The 21,210-nt window shown below is 42.1% G+C and overlaps 1 protein-coding gene across 1 annotated transcript in view; it reads right to left on the reverse strand.

Annotated features, from left to right (window-relative positions):
* Positions 1–21,210, reverse strand: part of FBN1 (fibrillin 1) — a 226,294-nt gene that overhangs the window by 1,861 nt on the left and 203,223 nt on the right. The window contains exons 53-64 of the mRNA XM_045528600.1: positions 21,034–21,153; positions 19,339–19,461; positions 17,805–17,936; positions 15,743–15,868; positions 14,990–15,196; positions 13,200–13,325; positions 12,822–12,944; positions 9,935–10,051; positions 9,541–9,669; positions 8,662–8,781; positions 3,401–3,632; positions 651–825 (exon numbers count right to left, since the gene is read on the reverse strand). Coding sequence (XP_045384556.1) covers positions 651–825; positions 3,401–3,632; positions 8,662–8,781; positions 9,541–9,669; positions 9,935–10,051; positions 12,822–12,944; positions 13,200–13,325; positions 14,990–15,196; positions 15,743–15,868; positions 17,805–17,936; positions 19,339–19,461; positions 21,034–21,153 — 1,730 coding nt within the window. The remainder of the gene's footprint in view (positions 1–650; positions 826–3,400; positions 3,633–8,661; positions 8,782–9,540; positions 9,670–9,934; positions 10,052–12,821; positions 12,945–13,199; positions 13,326–14,989; positions 15,197–15,742; positions 15,869–17,804; positions 17,937–19,338; positions 19,462–21,033; positions 21,154–21,210) is intronic.

The following is a 21,210-nucleotide window of genomic DNA, read 5'->3' on the forward strand; positions in this document are numbered from 1 at the left end:
CCTAAGGACACACCCATGAACCTACTTCCTGACTGTGATGATCTGCTAATATTCAATGCTTTTCACCTGGCTTCTTGCTTGTCTCTCTGGGACCACATGTGCTGGAGTCTATGGGCCCAGAGCCAGAGGTCTGGGTGAGTATCTGTGCATTTCTGAGTTGACTGGAAGGCTGCAGCAGCCGTAGGCAAAGAAAACCAGGCTGCTTCAGCTCCATGTTGTTTTTGTCTACAGTCCAAGTTCCCTCACACTCCACATGGCTCTTTTCAGGAGAGGAGCCTCTAGCTCTCAGAGAACTTGGCGTCCCCATGGAAGGAGCAGTATGTCACTTCACTCTTCTGCCCACTTGCTGTCCTGGATCTCAGACCTTATCCTTTCAGCAGACTTTGGGTGGGTGTTTAACTTTCTTTTTGGCGAGACAGAGGAAATGAGCAAGTATGTGAAAATCTTCGAATGGCCACTCCCTAAAAGCAGCAAAAAACTGCAGAAAGCCCCAGTGCCTCTTATAAAATGCAGCCTAGAGCTCAGGGAATGTCTGGATTTTCTCCCCAGGGAGCTTTTTCACACTTTGGAGCATCCTTGGAGGAAACCACAGGAATCTGGAAGGCCTTTCCACTGTAGGAGACACCAGGAGAAACCACCTAAGGACCTACCTCAACACTGGAGGCACCTGTTTCGTTTGTGCTTCTCCGCTTCCTGCCCCGTTTGGGGTACCCATTGATCTTACACTCGTAACAAGCCTCTGGGGAGAGTGAGTTGTCATCCATTTCACCGCTGACGGGTGGCTCTGGGTTTCCTCGGCCCATGCCCATTCCAGAAACACAGTGCCTGCAGCAGAAGGGGAGCACAGACATTTTGCATTAGAGCAGAGAATGGGGTGTTGCTGCAGGAGGTCAGGGGAAGCCCGGTCCCTGCACTCGGGACATTCAGCCCTTGTGTGTCTGTTGGATGATCAGCTGGTTCTGAGTCCCACACTGAGGTCCTCCGTGTTTGGCCTCTAACCCCCAGTTCCCTGAGATTGTCGTCTTCTTTCTACTCTTGCTCCAGGACCTATTTTGCCTATTTGTTTGCCCCACTCACTTTCCAAACCTAACACAGCAGGGATTTTGCAATATTTATGCTGGGAAGGGACACAGAGGGGAACAGCAGAAGACCAGTGGATGAGGGAGTGGGCCATGTGACTTGGGAGGTTAGATGAAAATGTTTTTATTGAATAAAAATAATTTATATATAAATTATAAACATATCATTTATTTTAATAAATAAAAATGTTCTTTTTATGAAATGGGCTCCACAAGGGTGAGAAAGGTAGGAAGCATCACTGTTCGGTGTCTTGCGCCCTCCCGCTTCCACTACCCATGCTTCCTCATTCACGCTTCTGAGCAATCGCGCCTTTTCTCTGACCTTTCGCTTTTGCTGACACTACTGAGGATGGGAAGAAAGCCCCAGGTGATAACTGCAGGTTATTTCAGTAAGAAGCTGTGAAGATATGCAATACAGAAAATGCATGTATAATCTATAACATGCACATATCAGAGCAACTTGCCCAACTGTGGGAAACTGTTTCAAGTCATTCAAAACCACCAGGGCCATTGGCTCTGACTCATGTGAAGCCGGATAAACAAACCCATGCCCAAGAGAGAACTAGTTCAGCTGTTTTTCTTTGCCTTTCAGTTAGCAACGCCAAGTTACAGAGGGAGGTTTGCATGTTTCACAAGTACCTTGTTTTGTTATCCTGCTTACTATTTCAGAGGCCACTTGGAATGTGTATTTATCAGGCTCCTCTTTCCAAATGTGTTGAAACAGTTGAATGGTCCTAAAAGAATCTTTATTTTGGGGCAGAGTCCACTCTAGTGATTTAGAGAGGCCAAAGCTGTTATAAATGGGTAGATTTCTACTTATAGATCATAATGTAGAACAAATATTATTTATCTGGTTTTTTTAATAGTTGAACTAATCTTTATAACTCATTTTCCTGTATGCCCTTAGAATTCAAAATCAGATGCCAATAAGCAGACTGTTTGTTGTAACTCATAGCAATTTATGGGTTCCTACTATTTTCTTCAATCTTGCCAGAACCAACACATTTCCTTTCCTCTTTCTTTATCTTACAGCATGAAATGTGTAGAAACAATAAAATGGATGAAACGATAAATGCTCATCCTGTGTGTGTCTGTATACATCCACGTGATGATTAAATTATTGGGAGGTAAACTCCAAATTTGCAGGCTTTGGTTTCTTTCTCAGAACTCCTTTCCAGTGTTTTCATACCCCAGGAGCAATACTTATAAGAAGTGTGACTACAAAATCCCACTGGCCAAAAGCCAGTTTGGAGTGTCACAAGTTTTGCTGGGAAAAATGGTTTTGGCATTAAACTATAAAGAATGAGTCTACTGAGAGCCAGACACAAACATCTGGGAATTCGTGTCCTGTTGCTGGCATTCTGTGTGCTTCCCACGAAGCATTCTTTCACCTTCAAGTTTACACAGATCCAAAATGAATCACTTGATGTTTCTATGTCAAGAAATCAAAGACCATTAAATTAATAATTTGGGATAAGTGTGCATGTGTGTGTGGGGAGTATATACGGGTGTATATGTGTATTTAATGTCTATGTGTTCCTAATTAAAAAGTTAAATTTGCAATCCCTCTCAGGATAGCTAAAACTAGATAAACACCCCAATCCAGATTAATTCAGCAGGGAAAAACTAAACTTTGAAAACTTACCACAAAGCTTTTAAATCATTGAGTAAAATAAAAATATGCTTTCCCTACCCCAACTCTTACACATACATACATATAATTTGATGACATTTTTTACCTGGAAAATACAATAATTATTTCAACTCTCATATTTAATGTACTTTTAGTAATTTTTAATGTAAATTCAAATCCAAAATGTAAAATGTAATTTAAAATCCTGAAGGACCTCCACCAAAAAGGTAAGTCTTTGATGTATCTTAACAGGAGCTGGCTAAGAACATATTTTAAGGCAAGATAGAATCCTGCCTGCCCCAGAGGAACAGCGATCAGCAGTGTTCAGGGTGAGCCCAGTTCTGTCCTGGGCTGGCAGAGGGATGAATCATTTCCCCAAAGGATATGAAGATCAAGAGAATGAGATAGACAAGCCATGTAGAGAGATATTTACAACATAATTTCTTTCTTTCTTTTTTTCTTTTTTTTTTGATATTCTCTAAATTTCCAGGAATCCAGATGCCCCCTTTAGGTTATTTTATTTTCAGATAAAATAACCTAAAACCTTTGCAAAGCTAACTGGAATTAGTTCAAGGATTTCAAAAAGCATGGTTCTCCTCTACTAGAACAAGTAATTTTGAGTTAAATTTACTTAATTATATTAGGAATGAGAGAGTCTCCAACCACGACCAGGAAGAGTGGCGCTTACCCTTGGCCTATCCGGAAGTAGCCAGGCGGACAGCCACACAGGTAGCCACCCTCGGTATTGGAACAGCCGTAACTGCAGGGAGCCTGCGAAGAGCCACATTCGTTGATGTCTTGGCATCCTCCACTGAACTGTTCGTACTGGAAGCCGGCGGGACACATGCACTTGTAGCTCCCCAGGGTGTTGTGACAGGAGGCTCCTCCGCAAATGTGAGCACTGAGGCACTCATTTTCATCTGCAGGGGAAACAAGACGACAACGCATGTGTGACACCGGCCAGAGCTTGCTATTGAGGAGCATGGTTTAGGACACTTGCTAGGCTCTCAGGAAGGTAAGGCAAGCAGAGGTGGCTGGGGAGGGGAGAGGAACAACAGAGAAAGATGTAGAAATGGATGTGGCCTCTTGCCATATTGTGACTACAAATGGCAGACGATCAAATGCACCAGGCGGAGAGCATTAGAGGATGGCGTTCTGAGGATCTGCAGACTCCAGTTTCACTGGAAGCCAACACTAGTATCCTCTGTTCCATGTGAACATCGGGTAAAGAATGTGGGGCAGGGCCATAGCTAAGGGTCAGGGTCCAGGGTGGGAAAGAAGGACTCATGCAGTTCTCTGCGTCCTTGCTCCACAAGTGCCCAGCAGAAGGACACATACCTCAAAAGCAGAGGCCAACCACTTTCCTGGAGGCTCTTTTCCCTGTCCTCCTTTTTCAGGACGTACAGGTCTGGCAAGGGCTCATATCCTGCCTGAAGTGTCTGCTCCACTTGGACTTCCTTCTCAAAAATGTGCAAAAGCCCCCAGGTAGTTGTTCTGGGGGATGAATAGTGCCCTCTGGTATGTCTGCTCCCATCTCTGAATGGGCCCCTCCTCGTCCAAACTAGCCTCCTGCCCAGAGTGTCCGAGCCATGCCTAAAGCTCAGACACTTTGTGTGTGAGTGTGGCTGGAAGAGATTTGGGGCAAACGAGCAATAATTGGGGAAAAGCCACAAGAGAGACAGATGCTGCAGGGGCAGCTACCCGCTACCCACAAGGACCTGCCAAGTCTGATGGTAAGAAGCAGGAAAAAGAAATCTAACTTTAAAAAATCAACTTGAAGGGAGAAAACCAGGAGTTTCTCATTATTTTCAACTTATAATTTCTGGAAATCTCCAATATATTTTTGTAGACCTGCCTTTGGAGCACAAGTTGGAAACTTGCTGGTAAGACATTTCTTAATTGCTGCAGCCCATTTTCAGGCATATGTTCATGTGAATATAGATTGGCCTTCTCTTTACTTAGTGAATACCTACTTCCAACCGAAGAGGGAGGGGAAGGGAAAGGAAAGGAACATTTATTAGGTGCCTAGTTACCCACTATGGCAGGATACAGGTGTTTCACATTCATTTACTTAACCTTCCTAACAATCCTGGGACGGAGGTATTACATTCCCTGTTTTACAGATGAAGAAAGTGAGGCTCAAAGCTCTTCCAAGATCTCACAGCCAGCAGCAGCAGGGCAGAAATTCACAGCCAGGTCTGTCTCACAGCAAAAGCCATGTGCTTTCCTTTAGACCACAATGTCTCTCCAGAGACTTTCCCACACTTAAACTGGTACTTCCTTTCTCCTGTAATTAGTTTTACCTTCTTTGCTAAGGTAGATTCATTTATAAAGAAAAAAAATTGATTCAAAAAAATAGTTTATATTCTTTTTTTTTTTAATTAGAAAACAGGTGGGTAAAAGTGGTGGGGGCAGGATGCTTGCTGCAATATACTCAGCACATATTCTCATTCCTTTCCTCCTTGCCCCCTTCCTTCTTTCCTCTCCTCTCCTCCTTCCCTTCAGCTATAGGTCTGTGATGTTAACTTTGCCCATTTGAAGATCCTTTATATCCAAAGACCCTCAAGTCCCCACCCGAGGTCACTTAGGCTCCAGGGTTACTGAACTAGAAATAAAGAAATATGCCACTATCTGCATTCTTTTCCCTTTATTTTAAATGAGGGATGAGGTGTGCAATAGAGACCAGGGCACCAAGCTCTATGGCAAACAAAGAAGGGAGAACCAAGGGTATTTACTTCCCCCCGGCCTGGGTGTCTTCTTCTTGCCGGTGCATGTCCTCCCCGTACCCTCTCCATCCGCTCTCGACCCCAGGGGGCTGGTCAGTGTGGAGCGTCCACAGGCTCTGCTCCCTTGTCCTCTACCTTTGGCTGGGCTCAGCCACCTGTTTCCTGTTGGGACCCTAATAAACTTGTAAGGCATGTGTATATGTGGGGGAAGCCCTGTCAATACAGAGCTTAGAGTTATCATTATTTTTTCCCCAAAGGGCAGAAATAGGACCAACGATTAGAAGTTAGAGGGAGGAAAAGTTTATTCTTTACAAAAAAGACATTTCTAAGTATTAAAGCTGACTATACATAGACTGTGCTATCTTGCAAGAAAGTGAATGCCCTTCAAGGTGGTATTCCAGCCAAACTGGGATGAGCAGGGGTACTGGAGAGGGATTTATGTTTCAGGAAAGAGGTCAGATTAGTTCATCTCTAAGGTTCCACTTGACTTTGAGCATCTATCTGTTACTATAAATATTCCTTACAGTCAGGAACTCTCCTTTTCCCCTTTCACATTCTTTTTCATTCTATTTTTCTGTTTTCCCCCTTCCTGAGAATTTAATAAAATCTAAATTAAACTTGCTTATCTTGGTGGAAGAGGTAGGATGGAGTATAGCACAGGTTAAGATAAGAAACTGGGGCCGGGTGCGGTGGCTCATGCCTGTAATCCTAGCACTCTGGGAGGCCGAGGCGGGTGGATCACTTGAGGTCAGGAGTTCGAGACCAGCCTGAGCAAGAGTGAGACCCTGTCTCCACTAAAAATAGAAAGAAATTATCTGGCCAACTAAAAATATATATAGAAAAAATTAGCTGGGCATGGTGGCACATGCCTGTAGTCCCAGCTACTCGGGAGGCTGAGGCAGTAGGATCAGCTTAAGCCCAGGAGTTTGAGGTTGCTGTGAGCGAGGCTGATGCCATGGCACTCACTCTAGCCTGGGCAACAGAGCGAGACTCTGTCTCAAAAAACAAACAAACAAACAAAAAAGATAAGAAACTGGCAAATGGTCAGTGTTTAGGGTTTGAAAATAGTATGTTTATGCACTCACCCTTTTTATCAATATACAAACACCACCATTTGGTTAACATGTTTTCCACTTTTCCTGATCTTTTTCATCCTATGCACCCTAGAGCAAATGGCTCCACAAGGAATTTTTCTACACTCTAAAATATTTGTTTTATTCTTCTAGTTGGTACTTAAATTGGAGAGGGTTTTGTTCTTTTTATTAAAAAAAAGACAATTCTGATTTTATCAAAACAGCATTAAAGAAGTCTAAAAACTACTTAGTAAAAGCAGATTGAAACCGACCACTCTGTCCTCTAAACTCAAAGGTTCTAGCATCAGGCTTGCCTTGTTTGTGATAGCTGTGGCATTAAGGGAGTCTCAACAGGAACATTCCCAAATAAGGGATGGGCTTTCTTTTACTAACTTTCCCTGGGGCAAAAGTGGTCGATTCCATCTGCAAGCTGAAAGTTTGATATTTACTTCTAGATAACAACGAAATCAGTGGCCCCCTACCCTAGACCCAGCCATCCTGGAAGAGAGACCTTCTGGCCACATAGGAGAGAGGATCCAGACCTGGTTTAAGAGATCTGTTCTACTCCTCATGGACATGGGGGGGGTGGGGTGCATTCTAGCCCAAAGCCGTGCTCACTCTGGGTAACTCTAATTCTTAAGATTCATGAGGGAAATTTGGCATTTTGGGGCATTAAGAATACCAAAGGTCTTCTGACTTCTTAATCAATTTATTCTTCTAGAATGTCCAGACAGGAGATGATCTTCACAGGACCAAAGTAGAATCTCTAGGACATTAGGGCATGGTCTGGCCACTTCTACTATCCCCAAACGGAACGTCAGGAGAGGAGGACAAGGTGCAGCAGTGACATACCTCTCCTCTTTTATATTTTCTCTCATAGCTCCAATTTCATTAAAGTGCCCTATATAATGAGAACACATAGGCTCATATGCTGGGTATTAAATCAACAAGGCTCTCTCTGGAAGTTCTGTGAACAACGTCAGAAACTGATGATTAAAATCAAAGATCTCCCTGAACTGGTAATGAACGGAGACATTTTTATGAAAACCACATAGCTAGTCGGGGAGCTGTGCAGTCTAAAATCGTATAGCACTGCGATCGCTTTAGTTAACCCTACATACCTCTGCAAAACTGTGTCTTACACAGAATCAAACTAGATGAGAGAGACAATTTTGATAAGTGAAAACCACCAAATATGTCTTCATTTGTACTAAAGCGAAACATTGCAATGTGGGGCTTCCACCCAGGAAGCAGTAATCCTTTGAGTTTTTGCTAAGGAAGGCTCTGTCCCCAAGAATGTGGCAAGTAATACAGGTCACCCAAGCACGAAACTTGCAGTGGTGCTCTGTAGACACCTGCTCAATGAGAGAGAAAATCCAAGGGAATGTGACACCTGAAAGGCAGCCCTAAATCAGGAAGTTAAGGGTTCTAGTTCCAGGCACGTGACAAAAAAGCCAGGCGAGGACATATTACTTCCCTCCCTGGACTTCTTATTCCTCATCGTAAAACAAAGGGCTTGAGCTAAATGGCTTCTGGTGTCCCTCCAAACTTGCAATGTTTTGATTCTCTGAGGTGCATTAAGCGTTATTTTCCCATGACACTGTGGAATAAAAGATGACATCATTTCAATTTAATGAGAGAGTTTGTCGATCTCCCTTAATTATCAAAAGGATTTAGCAATCTGAAAAAAACTTGCTGTGTCTGCCGCTTGCACTCTGCCCCAAAGATGTGTAGAGATGAACAGAACCACTTCTGCATCTTCAGGCCAAAAGTTGCTCAAAATAGCCTCTGGCTGGCTGATATTTCTCAGTCAGAAGCAGAATTTTGTTGACCTCTGATACGAACAGAACCCAAGTGTGGGCTGGGCTGACAACTAGCAATGCCGCAGAAGGGCACGGGTATTGGGAGTCAAGGAACCCCGGGGGTGTTTTATTTTAGATGTTTTTAAAGTATCCTTTTTCACGTTTTTCTTTCTTAGTTTGCTATTTTGAAAATACTGATACTTCTATCTGGTTTCAACCAGGTTAGGGCAACTCTAAAAGAGCATTTGTTGCTTCAATAACAAATTGAAGGTGTTTGGAAAGAAAGCAGCACTTTGCCGCGTAGGAGCCGAGAGCCCTGCATCTTGGGAGCGAGGGAGAGCTACTTGCCGACACACTGGTTCCACTGGTAGTGCTGGAGGTAGCCCTGGGGGCAGCTGCACCTGTAGCCCCCGATGATGTTCTGGCAGCCATGCTGGCAGCGGTGGTTACCCTCACACTCGTCCACGTCTGAAAGAGGAGCAGAGTCACCTTTAAGCCACCTGGCACTGAGGTGCTCTTGGAAGCCACATTTATCTGCATGCTTAGGTGAACGGTGATTCTAATAAGAAATCTGGCCCCTGAAAAATTATTCTACCACCAAAACCCTCGAGAATATCTATGGTGGAGCTGTTGCTAAGTCCAAGGAGAAAAGCATTTGGAGATCCCTGATAAAGTCTACAATAAAAATGATAAGGAAATTAGTGCAAAGCAAGAAGTACTCTAATAGGATAGCTCAGTAAATTATTTGTGTTTGCTTTTTTGGTGCCAGAATTGAAAACCAAAAGGTGTCAATGCCACAATAAAATTCTAAAAAAATAGCATTTAAACAATTAATCATATATTATCAGAAGAATTAATCCTCATATGTTTAGTCCACAGTGGGGAAATCCGTCTGTGGTTCCAGGCCCAATGACCAGAAAATTAACGAATTGAATTCAGGAATGTGGCTAAGCTATTTTTCTTGCCTGAGTTATTCCCTATTAGATTAAATTAATAATTGAGCCAAAAAGCCTTGATATACTTAGGAAAGGCATGTGTTATAGACATGAGCATGAGATAAAAGATGCATCTCTAAGATATGGGACCTTCACAAACTATTTCAGTTGGGTGTCACCCCTGTGCTCAGTTCTGATATCTCATAGAGGATGAGGATGAAGGTACCAATGGCCACATGGGTCACCCCCACAAGGATCCACCAGCTGGATCACAGCTAAGGTCTCGACCCACCTTCACAGCTGGCGCCGGTCTGATCCAGTGAGAATCCCCGCTGGCATTCACAGGTGAAGCTTCCAGGAGTGTTCTGGCAAATGCCCTTAGCCCCGCACAGGTTGATGTCAGAGGTGCATTCGTTGTTATCTATGAGAAGCAGTGGGAGGAAAGAGGGGTTAAAATGCCCCACACTCTCTTTGTATTGTTTAAAAGAAAGTGAGAAGGAAGACTCAGAAAAGGCCAAATAAGGCAATAACTTTTCACCTGCATGTATGCATGTGTGTAAGCTCATATACATGCAGTCACACATTTTTTGAGCTTTTATTTTCTTATCCCAAAGTAGAGAAAATAGAAAATAATCCCTTAAAGGAATAGCTATGTCCGGTATAGGGTTTTTTCCTCTTCCACTTACCAATGCAGGCAGTATGGTGTTGGGTAAACCCGGGAGGACATTTACACGTGAAGCCACCAATGGTGTTAACACAGAGGAACTGGCAGTTGTGCTGTTTAGTTGCACACTCATCAAGATCTACAAGAGAATGCAAGATGGGCATTTGAGCTGTGCTCACAACACAGGTGCAAAGACACTGCCCCTAGGAGGAAGCTCTAGGTTTTGATTTCTAAGTTCAAATGACCCTGGCCAGAACAGAGCCACAGCAAATGGCTAGGAGGAACCCAGGGGATAAGGGTTTGAAAGATAAAACAAGGTCTCAATTTAGACAAAAATATATATAGCTCCTTGGGATATCCAAGGAAAACCCAATTCCCTTTAGAGAAAGCAGAAATTCCTCAACAAAGAAATTTCAAATAAATTATGAGATTTTAAACAAATTATAAAATGAAGTAAAAGATTACTGATTCTAAAAATTTTCTAGAGCATCAAAAAGATCTATTTAAGTTGAAATATAAAAAGAAATATTGAGGCTGGAAATTAATTTGTTTGCTCAGTTCTTTTCTGTTTACTGTTTTTAGTCTGCTCAAATGAGGTAGTCAAAAAACATTCTAACTTTTTTAGTTAGGGATTCTCCTTTGGATAAAACAAAATTGAGCAATCAGGAAGAAAACAAAGGAAAGAAAAAACTCATTCTGATAATCGAAAGGCACTTTAGTAACACTACCTACAGTATTTATCCAACATTATTTCCTGTGTCTCAATAAAATCCTCTGCTTTCAGCACACCTCCTTCCGTACTGCCTCAACTTCTAGTTTCATTCTCAACTCTAGTGCTATTTAAAAAAATATCAAGAGATACAAAATGTAGTTCAGATTTTAGATGAATTTTAATAATTTAAAAATCATTGTGTATTCAGGAACCTTTCTTTTTTTTTTTTTTTGTAATGGCCTTATTTTATCACAAATTCAGCCGCCAGGCACCCACCACACGCGGAACAGTGTTGGAGCTGCAGGCCACTTGCTGGCTTTGCTAGTGACTGCTACTGCTCCACAGGGCCAGTTCCTGCATAGGGGAACCTCTGGAGTGGACCTAATCCCAGGGAACCTCCTCACAGTTGTGCCAGTGCTGACTTCTCTTAAAATGGAGCCCATCCTGTGCTCTTTCCACTGTCCTGGCGCTGACTGTTCTGCTTTCTCAGCGCCCATAGACCAGCTTCCCGGCTATGACCCGAGGAGCTTTGCTAGAGCATCGCTGCATGTTTGCTGAAGCTCACCTGCAAACAGGTGAGGGAGACTCAGTGACTTTTTTATAACACTATTTCATAAGTACAGTACATTGAGAACAGCAACACTCTCTGTGCTCACCTCCGAGCATGCCTTTCCTTCCTCTTCTCTCCTCTAGTCTGCATCCCACCCGTCTCTCACGGGGCACACGCTGGGCCCATTCCTCCCAGGGCCACCCTTCTAGACTCTTTCTTCTCAGTTTCAGTAGTACACATACCTGCACCACTCATTTTGATATTTAGTCATATATGCCAAGTAGGTGGAAGAATTTAAACTTGATGAGCAAAAAATAGGAGCAAGGCACTCAAGTTGTGAGTGGGTGGGTAGAAATTATATAGTTGTTTTTGTATTCCTACAAGCATAAAGAGAACTTTATTGATACAATTAATTTCCATTTTTTTATCTTTTAGTTGCTAGAAACTTTGGAGAATTTTCCACCTCCATAGGTTGGAAAAATGCTGTGAATTTGTTTTGTTACAGATAATATACACCATGAGAGATATTTTCCCCTTGGATTTGGTTCTTTATTTATATGAATAAACATAAGGCTTTGAGTTAAAGCCTCATACTGCCTAGAACTTACTTTAATCCATGGATATAGAATAAGTGCCATGTTTGAGAAGAAGAAAGCTATGAGCAACTCTTTATTTAAGATGGTCAGACTTTGTGAGTAGGTCTCTTAGCTTCCTCTCCCCCAACTACATGATTACATAGGATTTGTGCGGGCACAGGACGGCCTCGGGCAGTTTCCCATCGTGTCATCCTCTGGTAGGGGCCTCCTCACTCACCCCCTTTCCACAGACACAGGAAAGAGGTCGAAGCCCAACTCCCCCCTGCTCTCTTCCATTCCACCCCACTCTTGACCTTCCTTACTTTCTGTTTTCTCCCTCAAAGTTTCACAGCAGGACACCATCTGCCATTTGGTCGACCTTTCTTTTCCAAATCCTTCATTTTCCAAATTATCATAAATTATGACTCACTTCTACTATTTGCTCAATATGATGTTCCTACTGCAGAGGAAGATGTTTACAGAGGTAAATTTACTCCAAGAGAATTTTGCAAAGGGTAACTTCTGGTTGAAGAGGGATTTCTACCTGAAGTGTTGCTGTTTCTTAGTTCTGTATGATATTTATGTCTCAGGGAAACTCCTAGAGGGCAGGAATGGCCTTATTTTGCAGAACAAAAATCTGACACAGTATTTAATTAGGCACAATGTCCTCTGGGATCGTGGCACTGAATATTCTGAGGCAGGACTTTGCTGGAAATTTGGACTATACACTTGTTGAATGGACAGCATAAATTATAAAAAAAACAAGCAGAGAGGAGGTAACCAATTAAGAATCTGCCTCACTGGGGCCTAGGAGAACTGGGCCTGCTATCCCTGAGACCCTCATGGATGGCCCTACAGACATCCATGGGGCATGTAGCGTAGATAGCTGCTACCACGGGTCCTGTATGATCTCCCCATCTTAGCCTTCCTCCCTCTAGCACCTCCAGAGGCACCAGCCCCAGAGAAGCACCTCTGGCAGGTCTTTCAGCTTGCCTGTGGATTCCTCACAGGCACAGGAATGCAGCCACATGTCAGGTGCCAGGTGAGTGGGCAAGAGCAAATTCTACATCACCTTTGCAGCTCCTTCCATCCTCCTGCAGAATGTAGCCTTTTGGGCACGAACACTGGTAACTCCCTTCGGTGTTTTTGCAGATAAAATTGCAGGGTTTGGGAGCCTGGTTGCATTCGTTCAGATCTATGATCAAAAAAATACAGTATGACTGCCCATCATTAAAGTTATCTGTATGCTAAATATCCACAGGACCTAATGAAGAATTTCAGTTTTGAGGAAGGCAAAAGGAAATGCTGTGTAGTCTTTGATCATTGTCCTACATTTTCCCATGAAATTATAAAGCCATTTTAGATTTTTAGCTTGGGGATTTTGTTTTATTTTTTTGCCATAATCTAAAATTTCCACTTGAGAATAAACCACCAGAAATAGAGCACTTACCTACACAGGAAGTCCCAGTTATATCTGGAGTATAGCCAGTTTTACAAATGCAATGGTACGATCCTCTGTCGTTGACACATTCCCCATTTCGGCAAACATCATGAATAACCTTGCATTCATCAATATCTATAATTTAATAAACATAAATTAAAATAAGAAAGATATTATAAAATTGATAACATTAATATGTAGGGGTCCCTTCAGTATAAATACTTATAAATTGAGCTACTATATTATGGACCTAAGAAATTAAACCCATGGGATGACAGCATAAATTTCATATGTACTGGTAGCTACACTGAAAGGCAAACCAATTATCAGGCTAGAGGAAAACTTTTAAAAAATTGATCCTTTAAATTTATATCGCTTTTCTCTTTTGGGTTCCTAGAACCACCACCCCATCCAAACATGTTTGGCTTCTTGCTCCATCTCATGCCATCAAGCTTGCCTCCCGCTGACATCTCATAAATGCATCACAGCAGTGGATTCTTTGACAAGGAAACCCCATTTCCCCCCTAATATTCCATGTTCAAAATAAGAAGGGAAGATTTTTTTTTTACATTCTTTTTGTTGTGTTTGAAGTTCATCCTGAAAAATATCAAATTACATAATATTGGGGAAATGGGATCAACTTTCCTTCTCTAGCGAGGAGGGAAACAAACCAGGGCTCTGGGGTGAAGACAGGGCTGGGTTTTTGCAGGCTGCAAAGGAAGAGAGACCCTCACCCATGGCTCCACCACTGGGAGAAAGACTTGGTCAGCATGCATTGTTGAGCATTAAAGCCGCTTGACCCACCCATCTCCTTGCTGCTGGGTGAGGTGCCAACACAAGTACTTTCCACACAGGTTATCAGCCCTTGATTGCCAAATAACCATTTTATACCAACAGCTGGGGGGCCTGACCTTTACAAGTTTACTCTGAAGTACAATTTAGCACACCCTCACTGGTCTCAAGAAATGAGTCTTTTCCACCATCTTAGTTTTACATGCTCCAAAGAATCATAAATTGCTTTTGGTCACTCCATGTTTTCTGTCCAGTTCTGTCTTTTACCACACCCAGTGCCATTATTCTGCCTTAAGTTACATTTTCCTGATATGAACCAAATCCTTCTTAACCTCCTTCTTCCCTCTCACTTCCAATTCCCTCCCAAGGAGCTCAGAACAAATAAACACCCCCAAACCCTCTCTCCTTTTCTCAGTCCTTTTATGAACTAAAAACCAATTGTAGTTACTGTTGGTAAACATAGGAGTCATGGCAATGATAGGCCTAGAAGTCTTCAGAGTTGCTCCAGATACCTCGACAGCCTCCTCATCCTTCTCTGGTTCAAGCAGCTTGTGCTCTTTTCCAATGTACTTGTGTTTAACTGCCTGGATATCAGCATTATTTATACTCCTTTTATGTGATATATTTTAGCCAATTTTATGAGTCAAAATACATCTTGGTGGACTGGTTTGGGAATTTAATGATCATTTATTTCAAGGTTGATCTAAACAATTATATTCTGAGTAGCCAACAACTGACTTACAGCAAACTTCTGTTTGAAAAGTCGAGGATTCCCTGTAATGCAGAGGCAGGGACCCAAGCACACACAACTTAATCAAGCGGACCAAGGACACTCTGGCCGCCACGTGGCCTTGAATGGCTAAAACATCATAGGAAGAATTTTTGTTGACATCAACTGTGCAACTCAACCTAAGAACATACTGTAGATTCCATATGCTCATCTGTTTTTCCTAGAGAAACAAACCAACAGACTCCCTGCAAGTATTTCTGGACCATGAATGAAGTACCTGCTCCGTTGGTCATGAATCCTCGGCCATGGGGGCAGAGTTTTTTGAAAGCCACCGTGCCCTGGAAGGGGCAGATCTCACAGTGGGGCCCCCAGCCCCTCCCTCCGTCACAGCAGCATTCAGACTTGGTGACAGGGTTCCTGTTGCTGGAGCCGATCTGACACATGTTTTGCAGCACCTCCGTGAAACAGTACCCTTCCCGGTTGTCTGTAAGGGACATTGTATTGGAAAGAAGATTTTAGGAAATGTTATGAGCATAACAGGACATCAAGAATTTGGTCAGATATAAAAACCAAAAAGGATGTAACACTTTACCCTGGCTGAGAAGGAGCGAGAAGGAAAAGCTGGAGACAGCAGTGAAAGAGAAAGGATGACGTCTGAGGGAAACAAATAAGAAATTCAGTAAGTAGGCAGGAAGGCATTGGCGTAGGCAAGCTTATACCCTATCTGCTCCCAGGAGTCCGGAGGATTGTCATGCTATAGAGAGAGGGGCAGGGAAACATATGGAAATGGATCCTGATCACCAAGGGCTTAAAAGGGCAGCCAAGAAAGAAATTCCACACAAGTGATTCAGTGATACAATTAGCAAAGGAAGAATTTAGCTGCAGGGTGGTGCTAAGCCCAGTGGACGATCACAGTCACTAAGTCATCTTCAAAATATGAACATTTTTCATCCTCCCTCAAATTTTGACATTTTCTTTTATTTCGAATAAGAGACGTGGGTTTCAAGTGTCCCAGTGTGACCGCACTCACCGAGGCACTCGTCCTGGGCGGGGCTGGCCGTGAACCCATCGTTACACTCGCAGGTGTAGCTCCCCCGGGTGTTCAGGCAGCGTCCGTTCTCACAGACCCCTGGCTTGGTCTGGCATTCATTCTCGTCTGTTTGAAGGACCAGATACAAAAAGAGTCATCTGACTGTTATAGAAGGATGGATTCCCTCCCTTCCTCCCTGCATTCCTTTTTCCCTCCCTTCCTTTCTAATTCAGTTTGAGAATAGTTAATCTCTTCCTATGGTTCAAAATTCAAAAGGTATAAGAGGGCATTCAGCAAAAATCCCCCTTCCTTCCCTATATCCCAGCCACCAAACTCTCCTCCTAGGAGCCAACCCATGCTTTTGCTAATGTCTAATGTCCCCTTCCAGGGATGGATCATGCATATAAAAGCAAATACATATGTACATGTACTTCTGCTCTTTTAAAAACATTGATAGCATTTTTACATGTTTAAACATAGATGGTAGCATTTTATGTACACTTACATTTTCACTTAATGAAATTTAAATCTTTCTGTATTAGCACAGAAAGAGGACTCCCAAAAGATTCTTTCAAGTGAAGGAAGAAAAATTTGAAGACCAACATGTTAAAGAAATACTATAATACCTCACCAGAATTTAATGGTCAGTGTTGAGCTAGGGGAGTCTGTCTAAACTAATCTTTGGATTCAAATAGATTATGTTTATTATAATATTTCAATAATATTATCAAGAAATATTAAACCACAATTCAGTCTCCCAGGTTTTAAAAACATTAAAATATCTGGAGATTCTTAGAATTGTCTGGTGCTTATTTAGAAAGATCATAAACAATTTGCTGACGTGCTTCCCATCATTTGAGAAGAGTTCAGAGTCCCTGATTTGAGATCTTACTAGGAGAGGCAGAGAGTTGGAAGGTGACATCCAGAGCAATGTTAAAGCAGGTGGTTAAAAATCCCAATGTCCAAGCCACCCCTAGGCCAATTTAAATCCGAATACATGAGGTTGTACCTGAGCTCCCCAAGTGATCCCGATGTGCAGGTGGGGTTGAGAATCCCTGACCCCGGAGGATCCAGTGTGTGGTCACTCATCCAACACACTTTCTTTTTCTGTGTTTCAATTACTGCTAAATACTGTTTCAATGTGTATCTTACAGAGTGAAGGGGCAATGGGATTTTTAATCTTCTTGGCTGACAACATAAAATATATACCCTTCTGATGTCATTTATTTTTAAAAAGGAAGAGGATGCATGTGGAAATTTTCCAATAATTTTCTCTGATAATTATTATCTAAGCAGAGGTCAGAAAACCTTTTCTGTAATGGTCAGTTAGATAATAAATATTTTAGGCTTTGTGGGTCATATGCTATCTGTTGCAACTACTTGGCTCTGCCATTGTGGCATGAAAGCAACCACAGGCAATAGGTAAATGAACAGTTACACTCATATTGCACTAAAACTTTATTTATAAAAACAGGTGATGGGCTGGCAGGCTAGAATTGGCCAGTGGGCTAGAGTAGTTTGCCAATCTCTCGTCTAAAGCTGTGGTTCTCAATGCTGGATCCATATTAAAGTCGGCTGAGAAGTTTTAAAAATTACCAGTGCCTGGACCCCACTCTAGACAAGACGAGATTTTCTGAAGGTAGATCCCACTGGTTTAGAGATACTCTTGGTTCAGAGGGACCTGGCATTTGTACTCAATGTTAGGACACTAGTAGCAAAGTTGAGTCAATAGTCAATTCCAGTGTGTTGGAGAGAAATGACCTCCAAATTGACAATGGAGTACAAAAAGTAAAGGAAGAGAATAGATTACTGTTCCAATCTTGGCAGAAAATTGATCAAAAAAGTAAGGAAAGCCCAGCTCAGAGGAAAAGAATGACAGTGCTCTTGGAATTCATAAATGATCAAGCGGCAAGGAGACCACCACGGAAAGTCAAGGCATGAGGTAAGAGAGGCAAAACAGCTCTGGCCAAGAACACACCGCCACAAGGACTCAGAGCCCAGGTTCCTGCTGTCTGCTGTCACTCTGAACTCACTCAAATCTCCTTCCAACAGATCCTCTTACCTACGCAGCCTTCTCCATCAGGTCTCCGCTGATAGCCAGGTCCACAGATGCACATGTACGTGCCGATGAGGTTCTTGCATTCCATTTGTTTTTCAGTACAGTCATGTTTTCCCTCTTCACACTCATCCTCGTCTGTAAAAGATGTTCAATCATAAATTTGTAAAAGAAGATGCATTAATTCCTTGCCTTTTAAACATAAAATGGTAGTAAGTAACCAATTTTCATCTATGTTATTTCAGTGTTGGCCTTATTTCCTTTTGCTTTGTTGGGCATTGATGCCTTATGAATGGAAAAGAGTCTCCTAACCACCTTTGAACTTGAAGAAATTGCTCCCTAACTAGCTGATAACCTCTTCAAGAAGCATGATTCTAATCACGTCTTTCCCTCTATTCCCTTTTTATACTCCTTTGTTGAAGCATGATTTTATAATTCTTTTTGACCAACTGAACTAAAAAGTCCTTATATAATTATACAACAGCATTATAATCATAATATATGATAATATAATACTTAGAATTATAGTCATGATGGATCAGAATAGAATAATGAACCAAAGCTTCCATTGTACAGTACTTAAAATAATATGTTATATTATTTTAATATGATAATGTTAATAAATGTCATAATAGTAGAATAATCATTATATAATAAAAGCCTTGGTTTTTATACTGTAATAAAAACTAAGTAAGCATCTACAAATATCTTATTCTCTGCTGACTCTTCCCCTCTTTGTTTCCTTTTTCTTGGTGTTGCTTGGGCCTTCCTCAGTGTTTACTTTCTGTCCTAGTGCATTTCCTTCTTTCTTTATCTTTGCCTTTTACATGCTCTGAGCTGAGAAATTTGGAATTTATCCTGCATGTGATGAGAACCTCTTACTTAGGAAATTCCCTACCCTCAAGCAAAATGGTTTTCAAGCCATTTTGAGAAAACAAGTATCTACTCATTCAAAATCCTGGGAGGAGCAAATTCAAGCTCTTCAAGGGCAAACTCCATGATTACCCAACTTTGTATAATAGAACCTAACCCAGTGCTTTGGAAATTGCAGGTGTTCAGTAGGCATTTTTAATGGAAATGGTTTAACTAAAGTAGATTCTGTGTTACCCCATTCTTGAAATAGAATATTTTTTAGCAAAGGGCATTTCCTCTCTTTGTGGTCTCAGAGCATTTTGTATATACAGCCATCATAGCATTTATCTCACTGTATTAAGTAATTTATATCTGTCTCAATTGAATGTGAGGAAATGTCTTTTTTTCCTTATATCTTTAATTTTCTAGAATGACTGTTATGTACCAGGCATGCAATGCACAGTGAAAACTAACATAGAAGATCTGCAGTGCAGCTGTTGACTCAGCTTGGTGATGCTTTAAGCTACAATTTAAGGGAAAATGTGGCAGTGACAATCCCCATATTGTCCATGGACGATATATGTTCCTCAATTCTCAGCTCCCCCTACTAATGGAGGCTTTGGAAGGACATCTCCCATCACAGATAGAGAGCCTCCTGGCTTAGATGACCTTGAACATGATGTCTCACCTTTGCACATCCTCCTGTCTTCTCTCAGAACATATCCAGCGGGACATTTGCATTCGTATGACCCGTAAGTGTTTACACATCGGAAGGCACAGAGCAGAGGATTCTGGGCACATTCGTTTATATCTGCAGCAAAAGGTAGTAAGAAAGTAATGGAACATGGACACCAACAACAAAAAATAAACCTACTTTTACCAAAAGTTGAAATGCTTCATTGTCATAATCATGGATGGACCAAGCAGTCTCTGATTTCTAGGGAATTATAAAATGGGTTGGTTATTTTATATTTGGTATAAGTAGGGTGACCATACATCCTGGCTCTCACAGCACAGTCCCGGTTTATGCTTGTTGTCCTGGTATAATGATTAATGGTTATTTAATCAGACAAGAAATTATAGGTCACCCTACATAGACGGGAGTTTTCTGAAATTCTGGCTTTGAAGGCTCAGGTCAACCACTTGCCATTCCCTACAGTTACATCGAGTGGGAATCAGTTTTACCCCATTCAGCCCAAACAGTTGTGGTCAGAACAGAAGCTGACCCCTCCAATATCGTTAATAACCTCCCCTTCCCCTACAAAGAGGCTCCCGTGAACTAACACTGATTCTTCTGCCCAGGCAAATTGTGTTCTGACCATTTTACACTTAAATACTTAGTTTATACAGATGCCCAAGTTCAAACTTTAAATAGATGGGAATGACTTTACACATCAATGGACAAAAGTGATTAAAATGATTTCTATGGATTGCAGAGTTTGACACCATCAGAATGTGTTTTGGAAAAGCAGGGCTAAAACAGGCCATCTCGACTGTCATGCTGCTTCCACAGCTAATGGTACTGACTGAGAACATGAGGGAGAACCCAGATCATGACTTAGTCACAACCTTTAAAGATTCACCAACAACTCTGACAATGGGTATTGATGGATCACAACTCCGATGAAGAGCTCACTTCAATACCAACTCTAGCCTCTACCTTTGCTTCCCCTTCATTCTTTTCTTAGGCCAGTGAGTATCAACTTGAGAGTGTATCAGATCACCTGGGCTGCTGCTGGGCTCACTCTTACAGAGAGTCTGATTTAGGAGGTCTGGGATGAGGCCTGAAAATTTGCATTTGTAACAGGTTCCCAGGTGATGCTGACGCAGCTGGTCCAGAGACTGCCTTTAAAAGCCATTGTTCTAGACACTCCCTCCCCTTTCCTTCTTTCCATACATCCTACCAGGCTTACAGATGGACAGTTTTCAGATGCTTATATAGCATAGGTAACAGTTTTTGTTGTGCTTGCCTCCATATGTCTACAGGATGTTGGCTGGTGGTTATCTCAGTGTGTGGATGTTTCTATGAATAGAAAAGAGGACAAAAAGAGAAAAGAGAAAGGAAGGGAGCGTAGGAGACAAAGAAAAAAGGGGGGGAAATAAAGAATAAGAAAGAAAGTAGTAAACAAGATAGGAGTTGTATCCAAGTCTAAGTAGTGGGGAGGCACCAACAAGAACTCTGTGTGATATACAGTGTAACCGGTGCCATGAGCCTCCCTGCAGAGAAGAGGCCACACAGAGAAGAAATGATGGGATGGCCCACCAGGCCAGGTGTTCTTTATTCTCTACACCCTGAGGAGTGTTTACTATTAAGACTTGTAATCAAGTGACTGTTCCCATGACCAGAACATGGAACCAACTACTCTGTGTTCAAGAGGCTTACCTTCACAGGTCATCATCGGACCAGGCTCAAATCCCTCCTCACAGGTGCATTCAAAACCTCCAATCACATTCTTGCAAGTTCCATTTCCACAAGGATTGCCCACAGAACATTCATCAGTATCTGCAAGCAACCAGGAGGGGATCCAAAACATGATGAATTGATCTAAAATGGGCTTGG

The sequence above is a fragment of the Lemur catta genome, chromosome 1 (assembly GCF_020740605.2).
Source record: "Lemur catta isolate mLemCat1 chromosome 1, mLemCat1.pri, whole genome shotgun sequence".
Taxonomy (NCBI): Eukaryota; Metazoa; Chordata; class Mammalia; order Primates; family Lemuridae; genus Lemur; species Lemur catta.